The sequence below is a fragment of the Centruroides vittatus genome, unplaced genomic scaffold (genome assembly GCF_030686945.1).
Source record: "Centruroides vittatus isolate TY-2023 unplaced genomic scaffold, ASM3068694v2 contig_18, whole genome shotgun sequence".
In the NCBI taxonomy this organism is placed as follows: domain Eukaryota; kingdom Metazoa; phylum Arthropoda; class Arachnida; order Scorpiones; family Buthidae; genus Centruroides; species Centruroides vittatus.
The window spans coordinates 379,349-397,331 of record NW_027121101.1 but is presented as its reverse complement, the minus strand read 5'-3'; the positions used below and the strand labels follow the sequence as shown (position 1 = coordinate 397,331).

General features: G+C 27.4%; 1 protein-coding gene across 3 annotated transcripts in view; it reads left to right on the top strand.

Moving 5' to 3' along the window:
• Nucleotides 1-17,983, top strand: part of Nab2 (Nuclear polyadenosine RNA-binding 2) — a 28,755-nt gene that overhangs the window by 2,047 nt on the left and 8,725 nt on the right. For all 3 annotated transcript variants that reach the window (XM_067263669.1, XM_067263668.1, XM_067263667.1), the window contains exons 2-8: nucleotides 4,722-4,764; nucleotides 4,972-5,086; nucleotides 12,509-12,549; nucleotides 12,713-12,985; nucleotides 15,319-15,533; nucleotides 15,983-16,104; nucleotides 17,599-17,699. In XM_067263669.1, coding sequence (XP_067119770.1) covers nucleotides 4,722-4,764; nucleotides 4,972-5,086; nucleotides 12,509-12,549; nucleotides 12,713-12,985; nucleotides 15,319-15,533; nucleotides 15,983-16,104; nucleotides 17,599-17,699 — 910 coding nt within the window. The remainder of the gene's footprint in view (nucleotides 1-4,721; nucleotides 4,765-4,971; nucleotides 5,087-12,508; nucleotides 12,550-12,712; nucleotides 12,986-15,318; nucleotides 15,534-15,982; nucleotides 16,105-17,598; nucleotides 17,700-17,983) is intronic.

Genomic DNA, 17,983 nt, shown 5'->3' with positions numbered 1-17,983 from the left:
GCCCAAGCAACGCCGGGCCTATCTGCTAGTACATAAATAAAGAATATTAGAATGTTAAATTTTAAATATTTGAATATAAATGTAACATTCCAGTAATTCCAACATAAATTAAATTAAAATTCTAGCATAAAATTAATATGAAAATTAAAATTTTAACATAAAAATGAAGTAAAATAATATAAAAATAGGACTAGAATTGTAAATTTTAAATACAAAAATATATCTTAGTAAATGCAGTAACTAGGAGTCTTCTTAAATTTGAAAATTCTCTGCATTCCTAAAAATAAAATACAGTAAAAGTACATATCAAAATTTTATATATGGTATTTATATGCATTACTTTATAATTTAGTTAAAGTTTGTAATTAGTGGAAAGTAGTTTTTCAGTTTTTTTCTATATAAAAACTGAAATTTAATATATATTTCAATATTTACTAATATTTTACTATAGGGGCTGTGAAATATATTGGATTTATTACACAGTTCTAATTATATCATAAATAAAATTTGCTATTAGAAGTTTATTGGTAACAAATGTAGACCTATTAAAAAGAAAAACTTGAGTTTAATTAGAATATAAAATACAAATAAAGTTTTTACAGGTTAGGACAGGTGTGGCCAACAGTTTTTGCCCCCAGGCCGAATTGGAAAGAACTTTTTCACGGGTCAAACAAAATATTAACATTAAAAAACGTTAAATACAAAAACAATTTTTGATTAATGACTTGAAACCATGTTGCGCTTGATTCTTGTTAACTACGAAACACAATATAGTGCTTTGACAATCACTTGGCTTTCTTCTCCCTTTTATTTAGTTGATACGTGCGTACATAGCTCGTTTCGGGCCTAATAAGCCCCTTCTCAGTCAACTAAAATATTAAGACAATAACACTTTACAACTAATGTTTAAAAATTTTTACATTACTTAAAAGGTGTAGATCAGTTAACCAACATACCTACACACCTTGATATCTCGGGTTCTGCAACTTGAACAAGGGTTCACATACATACGGCATGCATGCGACTTACATACATATTCTGGCATGTCCGTTCCGACACGTATATACTGTTAATTATATCATCAACAGTTATGAATCTTTACGTATTCTCTAATTAGTGTGAGAAAATGTATAATTGAGACTCAATTTAAAACTGATTTTTAGTCGAAATTTTAAACAGAACAAGATGTCTTGCATAGTAGATTCCCTTCTACCGTGATTTGACTGTGTATGAGAAAACAGAATAGTCAAGGTATGTTCATAGCAAATATGCCGGAATAAGTGGAATAATGTAATAGTTAACAATATAATTAGAGAATATGTAAAGATTTATAACCATTGATGATATAATTAACAGTATATACGTGTCGGAACGGACATGCCAGAATATGTATGTAAGTCGCATGCATGCCGTATGTATGTGAACCCTTGTTCAAGTTGCAGAACCCGAGATATCAAGGTGTGTAGGTATGTTGGTTAACTGATCTACACCTTTTAAGTAATGTAAAAATTTTTAAACATTAGTTGTAAAGTGTTATTGTCTTAATATTTTAGTTGACTGAGAAGGGGCTTATTAGGCCCGAAACGAGCTATGTACGCACGTATCAACTAAATAAAAGGGAGAAGAAAGCCAAGTGATCGTCAAAGCACTATATTGTGTTTCGTAGTTAACAACAAAAACAATTCATTTAAGTAAATAAATGTTTAAATATATTAGTATTACATTTCTAGCAAAGCACACAAATTGCTAAGTTAAATTGAGTATCACCTGTATATCTTGAATTACTGTCTAACATACATTATTTTATGATAAATATTAATATTTTAAATTTATCATTTTTTTTATTCTGGCATTATCACACAGACAAGTGCAAAAGTTGTAAATCTCTACAATGAAATTTTTTTTAAATAAAAAAAAGTATTGCGAATCCATTCAACAAACCATTGGAAGTTATTATTGAAAGATTAATCACGAGCTGCATAAATTCATTAAGCGGACTGGATCTGGCCAGTGGACCATATGTTGGCCATGCCTGGGTTAGGGGGCATTGAACATAACTTTAATGGAACCAAGGGATGATGGCTCAAAAAAGTTTGGGAATCACATCTCTAACCTTTAATGCTTTTGTTCTAAATCAAGACCTGGGATCATTTCTAATCAAAAGCATTTTTTTTAGAATAGAAACTGCATGATTTTGTTAATCATATTGCTTTTTTAAATACTTTTTCCAAGTAACCAAATAGCTTTCATTATTTTTAAGATGTATGTAATTAGAATAAAGAAAGAAAATACCAAATATTGAATATTTAGCATTTTTTGTATTGATAAGAAAGAAACAAAGATAAAAATTTATAGAACATGTAGTTTATATAGTAAAAATGAAGGAATTTTGTATGTGTAAACAATAGTGATATTCAAAATATTTAACAATTATTTCACTAACATATATATATATTATAATATATATATATAATATATGTTAAGTACATATAGTACATGACAACTGAAATATAAAAAACAGTTGTAACTATCTAAACACAATTATCCAAAATGGTTTAAAAAATAAAAAAAAAAAAACATAAACAATTAGCATGTACATACATCCACAGAGAATAATACACAGAGATCAAACTCTCCATATAACTGTAAATATTAATTCTTTGTCAACTGTAGTGTTTTAAACCAGGTCATATTTAACTATGTTAATTTTTTTTCATGACCAATAAAGCTCTTCAAAGAATGATAGAAATTTCTATTTTCATGAATTTATCTTTATAAATTCCAAAATATTTATATATATTCTTAATAATAATATGTTTTTAATAATATAATATTGGCCTTTAGTAAACATAAACACACACCTACCTATCTACAATGTAAATAAAAGCTCTATCCAAATTCCTATGGGTCTTTATAAATAACCATTTTTTTCAGTTCTTTATCAGAGCAAGCTAAAACCATCATACAAAAACATATAATTTACTCACATCAGGTTATAAGTCTTTTTTTTAAAATTGATGTTGTTATGTTGCTTCCATCTGTACCAACTTTAAATTACTTTATGTTGTTAAAATGTCACTAATTAATAGATGCTATCCTATTCAACAAGTTTGTCTAATTAGGAACCTATTAGAACTTATTATATGCAATAATTATTTTATGTTTAAAAAACATATTTACAACAAGGGTTTTTTGACTGGAGTTACCATCTTCATCTGTATTAGCTGAAATTCTTATGAGAAGTTTAGAACACAATTTTTATAACCCTATATATTATGTTATCCATTATTATACTGGAGCTGTGATGATGATCTTATTGCATGGGAAGATTCAGATAGTAATTTCTCATCATTTGTCAATACATTAAACATCATCTATCCCACTATAAAGTTAACAGTTAAACATGAAACCAAACATTCTTGGATCTAAACATTATATAAATATAAAATAATTTAGTTTGGAATTTTTCATAAGTTTGGCTCTCTACCATACATTATTTCTAGCAACTCATACCAGCCCATTATATATAAAAACGTAGTAATTACAAACCTAATTAGAAAGGCACATATTCTTACTTCAACTCCCACGCAAATAACAAATTATTTGTCATAAAAAAGTTTTTTTACAAAGTAGGATACTTTTTAAGTAAGTTCCTGTATTTATATAACTAAGACATCATTATATCCAGTTTCTATTCATACATTTAAACCACAAAGAAATTTTTTAATGCCATCTCTTTTGTTGGTATGCTGTCTTTAAAAATAGCATTGCTGTTTAAAAAACATACAATTACATTTTATCTGATACACATGCATTCCATTAAGACGATTACTTGTTTGAGACAATGCCTAAAACATTGTTAGAACAATTGGGCATAAGGTACATACAATTTTATTTGCTTAAGCCTCAGATAAAATTATCATAGAATGCATTGGTGCCACAACAATAAATGTAGCACTTTTCATAACACATCACATTTCATAAAATCAAAAAAAAAAAAGATGTGAAATCAACAAAAATGGTTCTAGATCATTTATTATTCTATATGGAATTAAAATTATTATACATATAATGACATCACTACGCCCGATGAGTATATAGTAAATCACCAAACGATCGCCCAAATATCGGGTAGTTTACCATTTACATAGTCATATTGTAGCCCGATATTTAGGTGATCATTTGATGATTTAAAATTATTATTAAAATACAGATTAGCCTAAAACAATTTTTATATGGGAAACCTTGTTAATATTGACACATCAAGTTGTCAATTAGGACACACTTTCAGATCATTGGTTTTACTTACAAAAATTACTTGAAAATTAATATAATATATATATTCAGCTTATTTCCTTGTTTATTGTTTTATAATATTTTTTAATAAGTTACAAAGCATTTTATTTCTAAATTATCATCATTCTTGTATTTTTATGTTTAAAAGATACAAAAAAATGTGCATGTGTGTATATTTGAACTATAGTTATTGTACAATCATTTCATTCTAATTGTTTGTCCTGAGAATAAATTTGGAGCTTATGTTGGTAAGTCAAATGTTAGAATTATATATATAAAATTGAATATTTACTTTAACATCTAGAAATTGAGTACAATTATAATAGTAGAGAATTATAAAAATCATTTAGAGAAATTGAATTTATTAGAATGTAATTGTTATTTTATCTTTACATGATTAACCTAATTTTTTTTTTTTTTTTTAGAATGCCATAAAAGCTAAATTAAATGAACTTGGAGCTTATGTTGGTAAGTATCACTATTTTTTTTTAATTATTTGAATTAGAGCTGTGAATAGAGCTGTATTCTACATAAACAATTAACATAATCTATTAAACAATTATTTTGCAGTAGTATCAGTTTTTATAACTAAATATTAAGAAATATATTGCATTGAAAATTAAAAACTTATGAATAGATGTGATTAACTTTTAATTAATTTTTGATTGTTTTCAGATGATGAATTACCTGATTACATTATGGTTATGGTTGCAAATAAGAAAACCAAGGCTCAGATGATTGAAGATTTAAGCTTATTTCTTGGAAATAGTACAGAAATATTTACAACATGGTATTGTATTATATTGTATTTTTTAAATGATTTCTTAGTTCATTTTAATAGCTTTCTTAGATTGCTCAGGCTTAAAAATTTAACTTTTTATAAAAACAAAAATTAGTTATTTGAACTGATGTTACTAGAAAAAAATTTTAACATCAAAACTTGTTAACATTTTCATGTGTTCTTCACCAAGCTTTATACAACCAAATATTGAATAATAAAGAATTACATGAAATTCATTCAAAAACATTTGAATACAATATTTTCACAAGTCTATGAATCTTATTAATTCTGGGATTCCATTCTAATTAGTAATTAATTAAGGCAAAGTTTAAAAATAAATAACAATTTTTTACAAAAGAAGGTTTGATTACAAGGATGAGTAGTTTTGTTGTATATTGTCCAATTTTCTAATTGTGTTGTTATACAGTATCTGCTTCAAAATTAAAATTAAGCTCTTCTTAGAATAAATAATCAACAGTTTTAAATTCTATTTCAATCTGAAATAAATTTCTTCTCGAATGAGGCTTTTTCATTCTTGCAACTAAACTTTCTCTTTAATAATAAATAACAGAATTTTTTTTACAAATTTGTATTAATTATTACTTTAAAATGAAATTCTGGAATAAATAAGATTCATGTAATTGTACATTTTTTTTTTATTTTAAAGTGAAACTTCTTTGCCAGCATGAGTAAAACTCAAGCATGGAAACAGAAGTGAGTAACGGAATGTCATCATAATTTTGGAGGTAAATACCTTACAAAGTATCATGTTTAGGACAACGTTTGGACTTTTGATGTTTTTGGTCATGTAGGGAATTGACGATTCTGAGGTTCTTTGTATTATTCAAAGCTAGAATTTTACCATAAATGTAAGGTTCTAATAAAGCCAATCAAAATAATTTATTTGCAAAAGTATTTTTATTTTGCTTATATGATGATTGCTGTTAGGAAATAGTTTAACTAAGTAAAAACATAATTGACATTTAATGAGTTTGTAAATTAGACCTAATAACATTCTGATACACAAATTACAGTTAATACAGGTAATTTCAGACAACAAAGTGTAAACAATATGTTAAAAACTAGTAAACTTTAATATCTTGAATATGTACAGTACATTTAATTGTATATCAAATTTATATTTATATAAATATCTTTCAGTTCCTTCACTTTCCATTGAAGATTATTTCTCATTTTTCAACTTAAGATAAACTAATGTGAATAGAGTGAAATTATTGTGAGAGAATTATTTTATTGACTACACTTTGACAGAAAATTTATCATCATCTATAACATAAAATCTCTACTTTATTTCCTGCTCAGTTTTGGCAGAAATTTCAGAAAATATTTCACATTTTCTGTTTCCAGTTGCATTTATGCTGTCTTTTGCATTTATGTGTTTGTGGTCTACACTTAATTTGATTTAAAACATTGGAAGATTTCTATGATTTCTTGATGCATGGACACATTTTAAAAAGAATATATTACTGAAAATATATAGTATAAAGATTACAGAGCAAATGTGAATGACAAATTCTATCAGTGTGTTAGCAGTAGAAAAAAATTCCAGGAAACAAATTTTTTATGTTAATTATGATTAAGATCTAGTAGATAATATAATATAGAGAGAGCATGAAAGCATTAAGCTTAAATTTGAACAATTAAACAACTCAAAAAAGGTGCTTAAAAGCCTACGTTTTCAATGAGAGAAAACGAAAAAGCTTCCCATATTAGCTTGTGTAAGTTGACACCCTCAATTTGATAACTCACGACTTTGAACATAAACATCTTGGGTTCTATTGATGCTAAAATGATGTGGTTTGTTTTATTAAACACAGAAACACGTAAGCTTTATAACCAGTATGTTAAATACATTTTTTAAACTAAATTATTTTTAAATGTAAATGTCTTTTTAAAAACTTTTTTATCATCACTCTTAAAAAGAAATAGGATAATCATAAAGACATGAATGTTTATAACTAAAATAAAAAAACTGCGCGAATCTAGCATGAAATTTAAGAAAAAAATACAGCAATTTTAAATTATATCACAAAAATTCTGTCACAGATCTATGGATTTTTTAAAAAAACTGTCTTCAACTGGTCACTTAATTTGCTTGTGCTTTAATTTAGAATACACGCTTTCCTCCGATTTTCATTTTGTTGTTTATGCAACTACCTGTTAAAGCTTATTAAAGAATAATTGAAAATGTTAACAAGTTTTAACATTAAAAGTTTTTATCACAATAAGATTGGTCCAAATGCTTTATACATGTCCAGAAAATAAGCACACCATTAGTTTGGCCTAGATCTCAGGAACTCTGATTAAAAGAGCATGAAACTTAACATACAAGCAGAACATTGTATTCTTTATGCAACAAAACAATTTAAAAGCAAAAATTTAATCTAAATTACATCAAACAAAAAAGAAAGAAATGTTACAGTAAAGTTCAAATCATGACCACCTATTTCTGGTCTGTCAAAAAGACACCTTACGACTCCTTGAACACAAATTAAGTCTATTTATTTAACACTGTTAACAGAGATACACAGCAATACATCTTGATTACTTCAAACTGCAAGGACTTAGTCCAGACCCTTCTCCTTACACAGTCTCAGGCTAGACTCTTTTCTCACTACACAGTCTCAGTCTAGACTCCCTTTCCTCGATCCAACATTGCCTTATATCTAAGTTTTGAATCTGTTGGCTGACCAATCCAGAGCTGAGCTGAGCTGAGCTAAGCTTTCTATTGGGTCTGCCTCGGTTCTACCGGTCTTGACTTGTCCAAGATGACTCGCCAACCATCCCTTTCCAGACCATGTGCTCCAACAAGTGAAAATTTGCCTTAGCTTGTCACTACACGATATCTCCTTGACAATTACTAGCATTTTTTGTTTTCTTAAAATACTTTAGATGAAATAGTACTATCTTTGAAACACTTATTTTTTTAATCTTTTTAAAAAGTATTTTATGGCTGACTTTTTATGAACATTGAAAATGATGTATTTGTAATAAAACAGTCTTTGATGAAGTCAAAGTTAAAATTTTATAAAAGTACTAATTTATTCAAATAAATAATTTGTATAACATTGATTGATTAAAGTTTTTTAGTCAGTTTCTAGTGTTTCCAAGTTGATTTTAACTAGTTAATCAACCAGCTAAATATTTCTTCTGACCAGTTAAATAGTAAAATAATTTATCATTATTATTATTAAAGATAACAGGACAATGCTATTGAATATTATAGTATGAGTATTTTTTTTTTTTTTTGTCATTAATGCAAGTTTGTAAAAGATTTGTAATAGTAGTAAACTAATATCGCAGATTGACAACTAAAATTTTTTCCTTGTAAAAACACTGTTCCATTTTTATTATTTTAAGAATAATAATCTTCAGTCATCTTTCACAAACGATAGAATAATTAATTTGATATTTTTATAGTATAACCATTATGATTGTCTGATTTTAATCACTAACATTTGATTTTTGATGCTGCCTTAAAAATACTTTTTGCTATGATAAAATTGATATACAGTGGAACCTCGCTTAATGAGCATAATTTGTTCCAGAGTCTTACTCGTAATGCGAAACACTCATTAAGTGAAACAATTTTTTCCATATAAATTAATGTAAAATACAATAATGCGTTCCTTGTCAGAAAAAATACTCAAATATTTTATGTATACCATTTATTCCAAGAAAATTATACAATAAACATTGTAAGGAGCGTGAATCATCATCAGCTTTTCTTATAGCGCAGAATGAACCAACCTGGAATGCAAATTCCATTTATAGAAACCAAAAATTTCACAGATAGTATGTCTGATAAACACACCAAATGATATGCCAAATTCTTAGGCTATGTAAAGGCTATAATTAAATATTAGAAATTTATTAATTTGACTAGAGGTAGGTAGTTATGCATTAAATTTAATAATTATAAATAATTAATTTTTAATTTACACATTTTTAAAATTTAATTTGGGATTGGTCATTAAATTTAATACGAGATGACGGAATAACTGCCTACCTCTAGTCAAATTAATTAATTCCTAATACAGTCAAACCTGTTTTTATGCGGTGGATAGGGACCACATTAAAAAAAACGCATTAAAAAAATCTCACGAAACTTCACGAATGGCTGTAAATAATAGTTTTCGCAACACAATTAAAAAAATATTTTTTTTATGCGGTCAACAGGGACCGCATAAAAAAAGTCTCACATAGAAAATAACTCAAAACCGTACGAAATAGAATTTATTGACAACAGATGTCAGCACTTGACTGCATCGTCTGGTCTATCGTCTGTTTTACATATTTTTGTCCAGGTGGTGTTTTGTTGACTTAAAAAGTAAATTATTTCATTTTTCGCATATTCATGCAATAATATTACTATAATAAGTGCATTTATGCTATAATAAGTTTATTTAGCTATAATAAGTCAACGTGAGACATGACGAATCGCACGAGACTAGTCGCCAACTATACCGCACAAATAAAAAACCGCACAAATTAAAAATTTGCATTAAAAAAATCGCACAAATAAAAATCACACATAAAAAGACCGCATAAAAACAGGTTTGACTGTATTTAATTATTGCCTTTACATAGCCCAAGAATTTAGCATATCGTTTGGCGTGTTTATCAGACATATTATCTGTGATTTTTTTGTTTTCTATAATGGAATTTGCATTTCAGGTTGGTTCATTCTGCACTATAAGAAAAGCTGAAGATGATTCACACTCCTTATCAATGTTTATTGTATAATTTTGGTGTGTTTATTATATAACAGGCTATGCTTGTTGATGTTTATATATAATATGTCTGAACTTAAATTTGGAAAAATGTGTGATCACAAGCAACACTAAGATGTTAGTGGAACAAGTGAAAAACTCAGACTGATGTAGCATGCACAAAATCCGGGACTTCCCCTCTCCTGGCCACTCATTATGCAAAACATTGCTCATTAAGTGAGGTTTCACTGTATAAGATTTTGATGTAACTGTTATAACATAACAACAGAAATATCTTCTGTGGAATATGTGGTATACTAGAACACATTACTTTGTTATCACAATCAATTGCAAGTAAGATGAGAGGGAGTTTTATGAAAAATCATTCAAAATAATTTATAATATAAATTATTTATTTAAACATTTCACTAAATCTGATTGGATGGATTTTTTTTTCTGTAGTTTCCTATTTTCTTTTAATATTCAAGGAATCTCTTATCACGATGAAAGAAAATAATGAAAAAATTTCTTGATTCATAAAACAACAAATATTATGCTGTATTTTGTATTATTAATGAATTATAATTCTAGTATTGATATAATTTTAGTATCTGATATGTATCACATAGGTAATATGTTCTCATTTTGCAGCAGTTTACATATACCATATTTGCATGCATATAATACTGCCATTTTTTGGGAGTACTTTTTAGGTAAAAACAAGTAAAACGGCAAAGCCATATTTGGGACAAGAATATATCTTGAAGACTCGCTACTAAGCAGAATCACTTTGACACTCAAGCGGGTCTTGTTCTCATTCTCCAATCTTCTTTGGTATCGCTGGTTTTGAGTGCGATCGTTCAAACTTTGCCGGCCATGATGCATTTTTGGTGAAATTAACCTATCCAGGTATACCCTATCCAATGTCGAAATTTCTTTCGCTGCATGATGTCCAGGGTTGAATTTTGTCCATGCGTAACGAAAATTTCCCGTTTTTGAAAAAAATAATTGTGGCTATTGTATTGTCCGAAAATATTTTATTTTGCACAAACAGTATACAGTTTAACCCGATTATAACGTCATTGGATGTAACGACAACCCTAATATAACGTTTTTAGTGGCATGGCTAAAATCTGTATGTGGCATGTCCTACCTTGTCTGTGATGTCCACATTGACCTCAACCACATGTTCTGCGTCTTTTGTTCTGCCGGTAAAAATTAACTGAGAAACTGATAATTTACTTAATTTGCATCAGCTACGTGATATTTACAATAGTGTCAAGATATAATATTGATATAAATCCAAAATCGGCACAGCTGTCGAATCGAAAGGTTAACTAAATGAAGTAAAAAGTTCTCGCTCCTCATTAGAGTTTAGGAGCAAAGTGAAGTCAAGGGGCAAAGGTCACGCGGTGGTGCCCTCTACCCTACACGTCAAATTTTTATTGGTCCAATGATTTTACTATACTGGATAATGTTAAAAAAAACCCCACTTATAATGACATAAACCGTTTTAATGTCGTATTTGAAGCACTTCCAAATTTACAAAATTAGATTACAAATTTTATTTAACATAGAAGATACTGTGTGTTCAGTCCTAAGGTCAGAGTTTACTTCTTAGAATGACTGTGGGTGGTACTCTCCCCACCTTAGTTTAGTGGGGTGAGGTGCCTGTTTTGCCTGTTTGTAGAAGAGGGTCGCCATTTTGTACTTTATTTTGACTTGGTTCTAGGTTCCCTGACTACCTACAAGTCTGAATTTTTTTATGCGCAGATGATTTTGGCACCTAATACTCTGTGCCAAATATCAACTCTTGACATGTACTCCTTCATACTTCGAAGCTGGTAACAAAAATGGCAGTACGATTTTATAAACAAGACTGTCAATTATTTTATTGAAAGAAATTTATACATTGTCAAAAGTAATTGTTTTCAATCAATATATGTTATAAATTGGAGAATTTTTGTATAAAACTATTATAATTCAAGGGGGGAAAAAATAAGATTAGAATAACAGTTTTGAGCATGCCCTGTTTTAAATGAAACCATATGCATTAAAGGTTCCATTTCACTATATAGAACAAGTCTGTTGTCTTCTTTAATTAGTTATACTAATATATATTTCAAATTTTTGATATATTTTACTCAAAATCACATGTGAAGGTAAAAACATTAAAAAAAACTTCTGTTTGATCAAAGTTCTAGCTGAAATTTCAATCTTTGATGTATAAGATGCACTCTGGACAAATTAGACAAATTTTTAAGGAAAATAGTGGATCTTACATGCTAGCAAATTTGGTAATTTATTTAAGAGAGAAATATAAATTTTGTTTTAAGTAAAATATTTTTGAATTATTAATGCTTTTATCATTTGATATTATAATTATTAATTATGTAATTAATACTTCTTACTTTTTAATCTTAAAGTATACAAAAAAATTATATTTTTCTTCCAGTTCTGACTTATGGATATTGTCCATAAGTCAGAACTAGAAGAAAAATATAATTTTTTTGTATACTTTAAGATTAAAAAGTAAGAAGAATAGAAAGTCTGACTCCATTGTTTTTTATAATTATTTTGGAATGTAATTAATAATTATATAAGCAAATCTTTTATAAAAGATTTAGCCATTTTGTTATGTTTATCTTTATTATTTTTTTTATATATTTAAATATAAAATTCTTGTGATATATTTTAGGTTACATAATGTTCTCAATCGTTTGCAGTTCATAACAGTTGGTAAGTATATTTTCTAAAGATAATTTTAATATATTTATAGTAATTAGCATAATATTTTTCTTCTTAAAATAAGTATGAATTTAAACATTTTTAGTTTAAATAATTCGAAAGTGAATAATAAATGAACTTCTCAGAATTATATATTTTGTATATTTCAATTTAGTTAAACCACAGACAAGTGATATATCAGATGAACCTGCAAAAAATGTTATAACAAGCAGCACACAAAATATGACAGGTGAAACAATTAAGGAAATAAATCCCATTATAAATCCTGTTGTAAATCCCATCATTAGTGCTACTGTAAATACTCAAGAAGTACCAATTCAAAAAACTGCCAAGTCAGAAAAATTCGTACGAAAAGAAAAAAAAATGAAACTAACTGAATTAGAAGAAAGTGAGGACTTCTTAGCTCTAAAAGATGAACCAGATACAGGTTACTTTTGCTTATTTAAATAAAATTGATATTAAGATAGATTTTAGTATAATACGATATTTGTGCTAAGAGGGATTCAAACCCTATTGGGATCATTCTGATTTTTATGGATAGTTCCAGGTCAGGGTATCATTCTCCATTCCTCATCCATGTTGATCAACACAGTGGAGTTGATCAATATGGATGTTACTATGTTACTATGAGTCAGGCCCATCTATTAATATACAGTGGTACCTCATACTTTGAATGCTAAATTTGACAAAAATTTACTTTGGAGTTTGAACAATACTTCAAAGTTCGAACTGGACATGCAGTGAAAAAATGTGCTCAAAGTAAATGCAATCTGTTATGAGCCCAAGTTGTATCTAGCTCTGGCTTTTGCATTACAGTCATATGTTTTCAGTTTTTTTTTTACTTTATTTTTGGTGTTTGGTTATAAATCTCACATTAGCAATAATGTGTTAAGTTTCATAACTGTTTAATTATAATTAAATCACATATCTATGTTAAGTAATGACAGCTGTTTAAAAATACACAAAAACTTTCTATTCAACTCAATATAATTTTTACTTATTAAAGTCTAAGCCTTTTTCATCTCAATTGTTGTAATAGCAACAATTGAGATGAAAAAGGAACTTTTAGCAAAGCATGAAAGTGGTACATATATGGTGGATACGACAGTCGTGTAAGATGTTGAAGTCGACCATGTGCAACCAGTAAATGTAATTTTGATTTTATTCAATATTTATGTACTTTATTATTAGGGTATTTAATTGTGTTATTACTTTCCTGGCTGTTAAATATAACAGAGGGAATTATGGTGATAGGTCAAAAAATGACCCCCCCCCTCAAGATTCTTACATTTTGGACTCAGGACACCTTGAAATTTCAACAAATGCAAAAACATTTGGGCGTTTTCTGTATGCATGGATGTTAGTATGTGTGGGGAGCACAATTTTCTTTACCATCTTTCGAGCTTAATAACTCCAGTGCGTTTTGTCGAAAATTTTTGAAATTTTGCAGAGAGATTTGTTTTTTAGGAGGATTTATGCTATTATAGGTTAGGGGTGGGAAAATAAAGGGGGTCATGTGTGTCTCCAGTAGGGATGGACTTAATGACAATTTTATTTGTTACTAGCTGACCTGGCCATGCGTTGTTGTGGCTCAAAATGTATCTATTATAAATGCATAACACTTCCCCCGTGGGGGGAATTTCAAAAACTCCCTTTTTAGTGTACATTCTCTTGACGTACCCTATTAAAACACAATCAAAAACGCGTTTAAAATAGTATAATAAAAGCCAAGTTCTTCACAGTAAGCCTTAATCCTGTCCCTCTCCGTGCTGGGGAATATCGAAAAATCCCTTTTTAGTATATATTCTGTTGACGTAATTTATTAAATGCAAAAAACCGCATCTAAAATAGTATAATAGAAGCCAAGTTCTTCACGGTAAGACTTAATCCTGTCCATCTCCCCCAGTGGGGGGAATTTCGACATGTATATTATATAAAAACACATGCATATTCGAATGCAACGTTGTGTCAAAATTTCAAAGGAATCGATAGGAACAAACGAGCGTTATATTTTATTTATATAGATAGAAAATGATCTGCTTTAGTCCATTCTCACAGAAAAGCATAATGCCTCACAGAAAAGCAAACTTAGGTCTTCAGAGTTAGTGCCATCTGTTGGACATAAAAGCCTTAATCCATATATAAAGATATTTTTGGAAGGGAGGAAATGGTGGTCTTCACATATGCCACAAACCTTCGCGGGAGTGTATTAAACAACTTCCCAAAGTTTCATGGCAATCAGATAATGGTGTAGTAACGCATGAAGGACAGACAAACAGACATACATTTATTTTTATATATATAGATTAGCATTTACAATTTTTTATAAAATCCATCTCTACCCTCAAAATTAAGCTTCTTTTTCTATTTTATAATAGTTAAAAAAATAAAGTTTTCAAATAAAATATCATAACAGATAGTGCCACCAAATGTTGCTGGGAAAGTTAAGCAACTCATTTCTGTATTTTTTCTTTAAATTCTGTTATTTGCCATTTTGAGTTTATTGAAATGGTATTGTTTAGGATCTGGGAATGAATTAATTCACTTTCCATTATTTCTAATGTGAAAAACTGATTCAGACTTTGAATGATTTAGAGTTCAAATTGCCTCCCAGAATGAATGAATTAAATTTGAAGTATGAAGTGCCACTGTAATTAGTAGATTTGAAGCCAGCAATATAATCCATCTTTATGCCACTAAATCTAAATATTTTGTATATAAATTTGTTATACAAAAAAAATGTTTTTATATTTTGAATAGACGATCCTCTTGTTGAAGAATTAAAAGAAGATAGTACTCTAACAAAAGTTACCAAAGGTGTTACAAGTATTTCAAGTGCAAAACCTGTTTTGAAACGTCAAAATATAGTAACTCCAATTCAAAAATCTTCCTTATCTGACAAAGATGGAATTAAAGAAGCTCAGAAAGCAGTTGGTATAAAGAAACGATTAGATTTAACAAGTATTAAACCAAAGGTACTAATTAAATAAAAATTAATTTATATAGTACAGGAATTAATATTAAAAAGTGCTTTTATTTATTTATTTTTTAAAAAATTAAAATATTTAATTCAGAGACAGTTAATATTATAGTTGAATAATTTTGTGACCAGTATATACAAAAAATATAGATTAGTTGTAAGAATTTACAAAATTTTTTCTTGCTGCATACATAAATGGAATATAATCAAGTTAGGCAATTCATGAAAAATCAAAATGACAGACTGCAGTTGGTATGTTAAACTGATATTGAGTGTAAAATAAAGGCCTTTCTGTACACAAAAAATAAAATTTTGTTTTAGTATTAAAATAACCTGATTTTATAACTTAGTTTTAATTTTATTGAATAATCAAGGTTTTGAAGATAATTTTGAAAATTTAATTTTCAAATGCTTTTTTTTTTAATAATTGCCATATATTTTCAGATTCAAAGACCTTTTTCTGCTGTTGGTGCTATTGTGAAAAGGGAAGAAAGATTTATAGAAGAAGAAGAATATGATCCACATAATCCTTCTGTTGCTAGTGTTGTTTGCATTTCTGAAAGGAGGTTTGTTTAAAAAAACAAAAACAGTTTGTTACCAACATTTGCTTTTATGATGATTTATTATAATTTTCAAAATTTGTCTGTTTGGGTTTTTTAACTTTTTGCATTGAAACAGGAATTCCCAGAATTAATTCAAATAAAGCATCTTTTATATTGTAAGCAATATAATTTATGATTTCATTAAACTTTGATATCTAAATAAATTAACTCATTATTCCTGACATTTCTGCATTAATGAATATTATTCTGATGAAAATTTTTGTTAAAAAATTTTCATCAGAATAATATTCATTTTATATTTCATTTATTTCATATTATTTATTTCATATTATTTATTTCATATATATTCATTTATTTCATATTTCAATTTAGAAAAGGAAAAAGAAAAATATTCTTAAAACTAAATTATAATACAGTTTATTAATTTTAATTGTGGTTATAATACTGCATATCAATAATTAGATGATATTCTGATATATTTGATAACTTAAGTTCTTAAAATTTATAATTTTTCAATTTTAAAAGTCAGTTACGTAACATTATTTCGAAGAAAACAGAATAACTGTTAATTAAAGTTATACTTGTATGTTAACATTTCAGTTCAAACATTTTGTTCACAATTTTATATTGTGTCTAAGATGATATTTTTAATAATTTTGTAAGATTATTATGAGCAATTATATATTTTATTCCAAATCTGATATTTGTGGAATATTATTATTAACTAGATATTCTAAAAACTGATATGAAGATGAGACCCAAGAGGTCTTGAAAAGCTAAAGTGAAATTTAATTAGAAATATTTATAATCCACACACAATTATAAATTTCTGTGAACCCAGATTTCTTTCATTTCACAACTACTTTATTTATAATTGAATTTTTATTGGATAAATGAGATTTTGAACAACTTTTTTTTTTTTAATTACTTCTATTAATACTTTCCTCTACCTACAAAATAAGACATAAATTTTTTTTAATTATTTTTTATTTAAAAGTAAATATTTTTCCATTTATACAAAGATTTTTAAAATTTGAGTGATAATTTATAATTTATTTGTCTAAAAGTATTTATTATTATTACAAATCTTGATATGTAAAAAAGTGGAATGAATCTCCAAATTATATTTATAAAGAATTAAAATAAAATAGAATAATATAAACTTAAGCTTTAGATTGGAGAATTGTAAGACTAATGTGGGACACTAATTTCTGTGATATAGTCCTCTTAAAACTAATATTTGACTGGAGGGAATTAGTTTAGAGAAATTTATTACACAAAATAACAGACCAATAATAGAAATCAACAAGCAGCAGTTTACAGTTTGTAGTAATTCAATCATGAAATTATCGGTTTCACTACTATTGGAATACTTCTCAATAATTTTTATTGATAAATGATAGTTCAAGAAAATTGTTTTGGAAATTCCTGTTTTAATTTAAAATTATAATTTTTCTAGTTATATTTTTTTATATTAATTAATATATTTTTTTTAAGACCTAGTGTCCCACCAGCCCTTCAAGCAAATAAATTGCTTTTATTAAAAGCAGTAGAAGATGCACACAAATCAGTAATTAGTAGAGAGAAGAAAACAAATGGTATGTTTGTTTGTGAAATATATAAAATAAAACTCGTTATTTATTTTCATTCAAAATATTTAAATTGTATACATATAAATTATTCTCATGAATGCACTTCTAAAAATATAAATTTTGTTTTTCATATAATTGTTAGTAAAAAATTAAATTTTTGAGCAATAAAACCCATGTAAACTGGAATTGCACTGTATCAAATTTTTAAAATGTTTGGGTAGGTTTCCATTTTGATCAGGTTTTAGTCTTTTTTTCTAACTATAAACTATACCAGATAAATTTTACAGAGT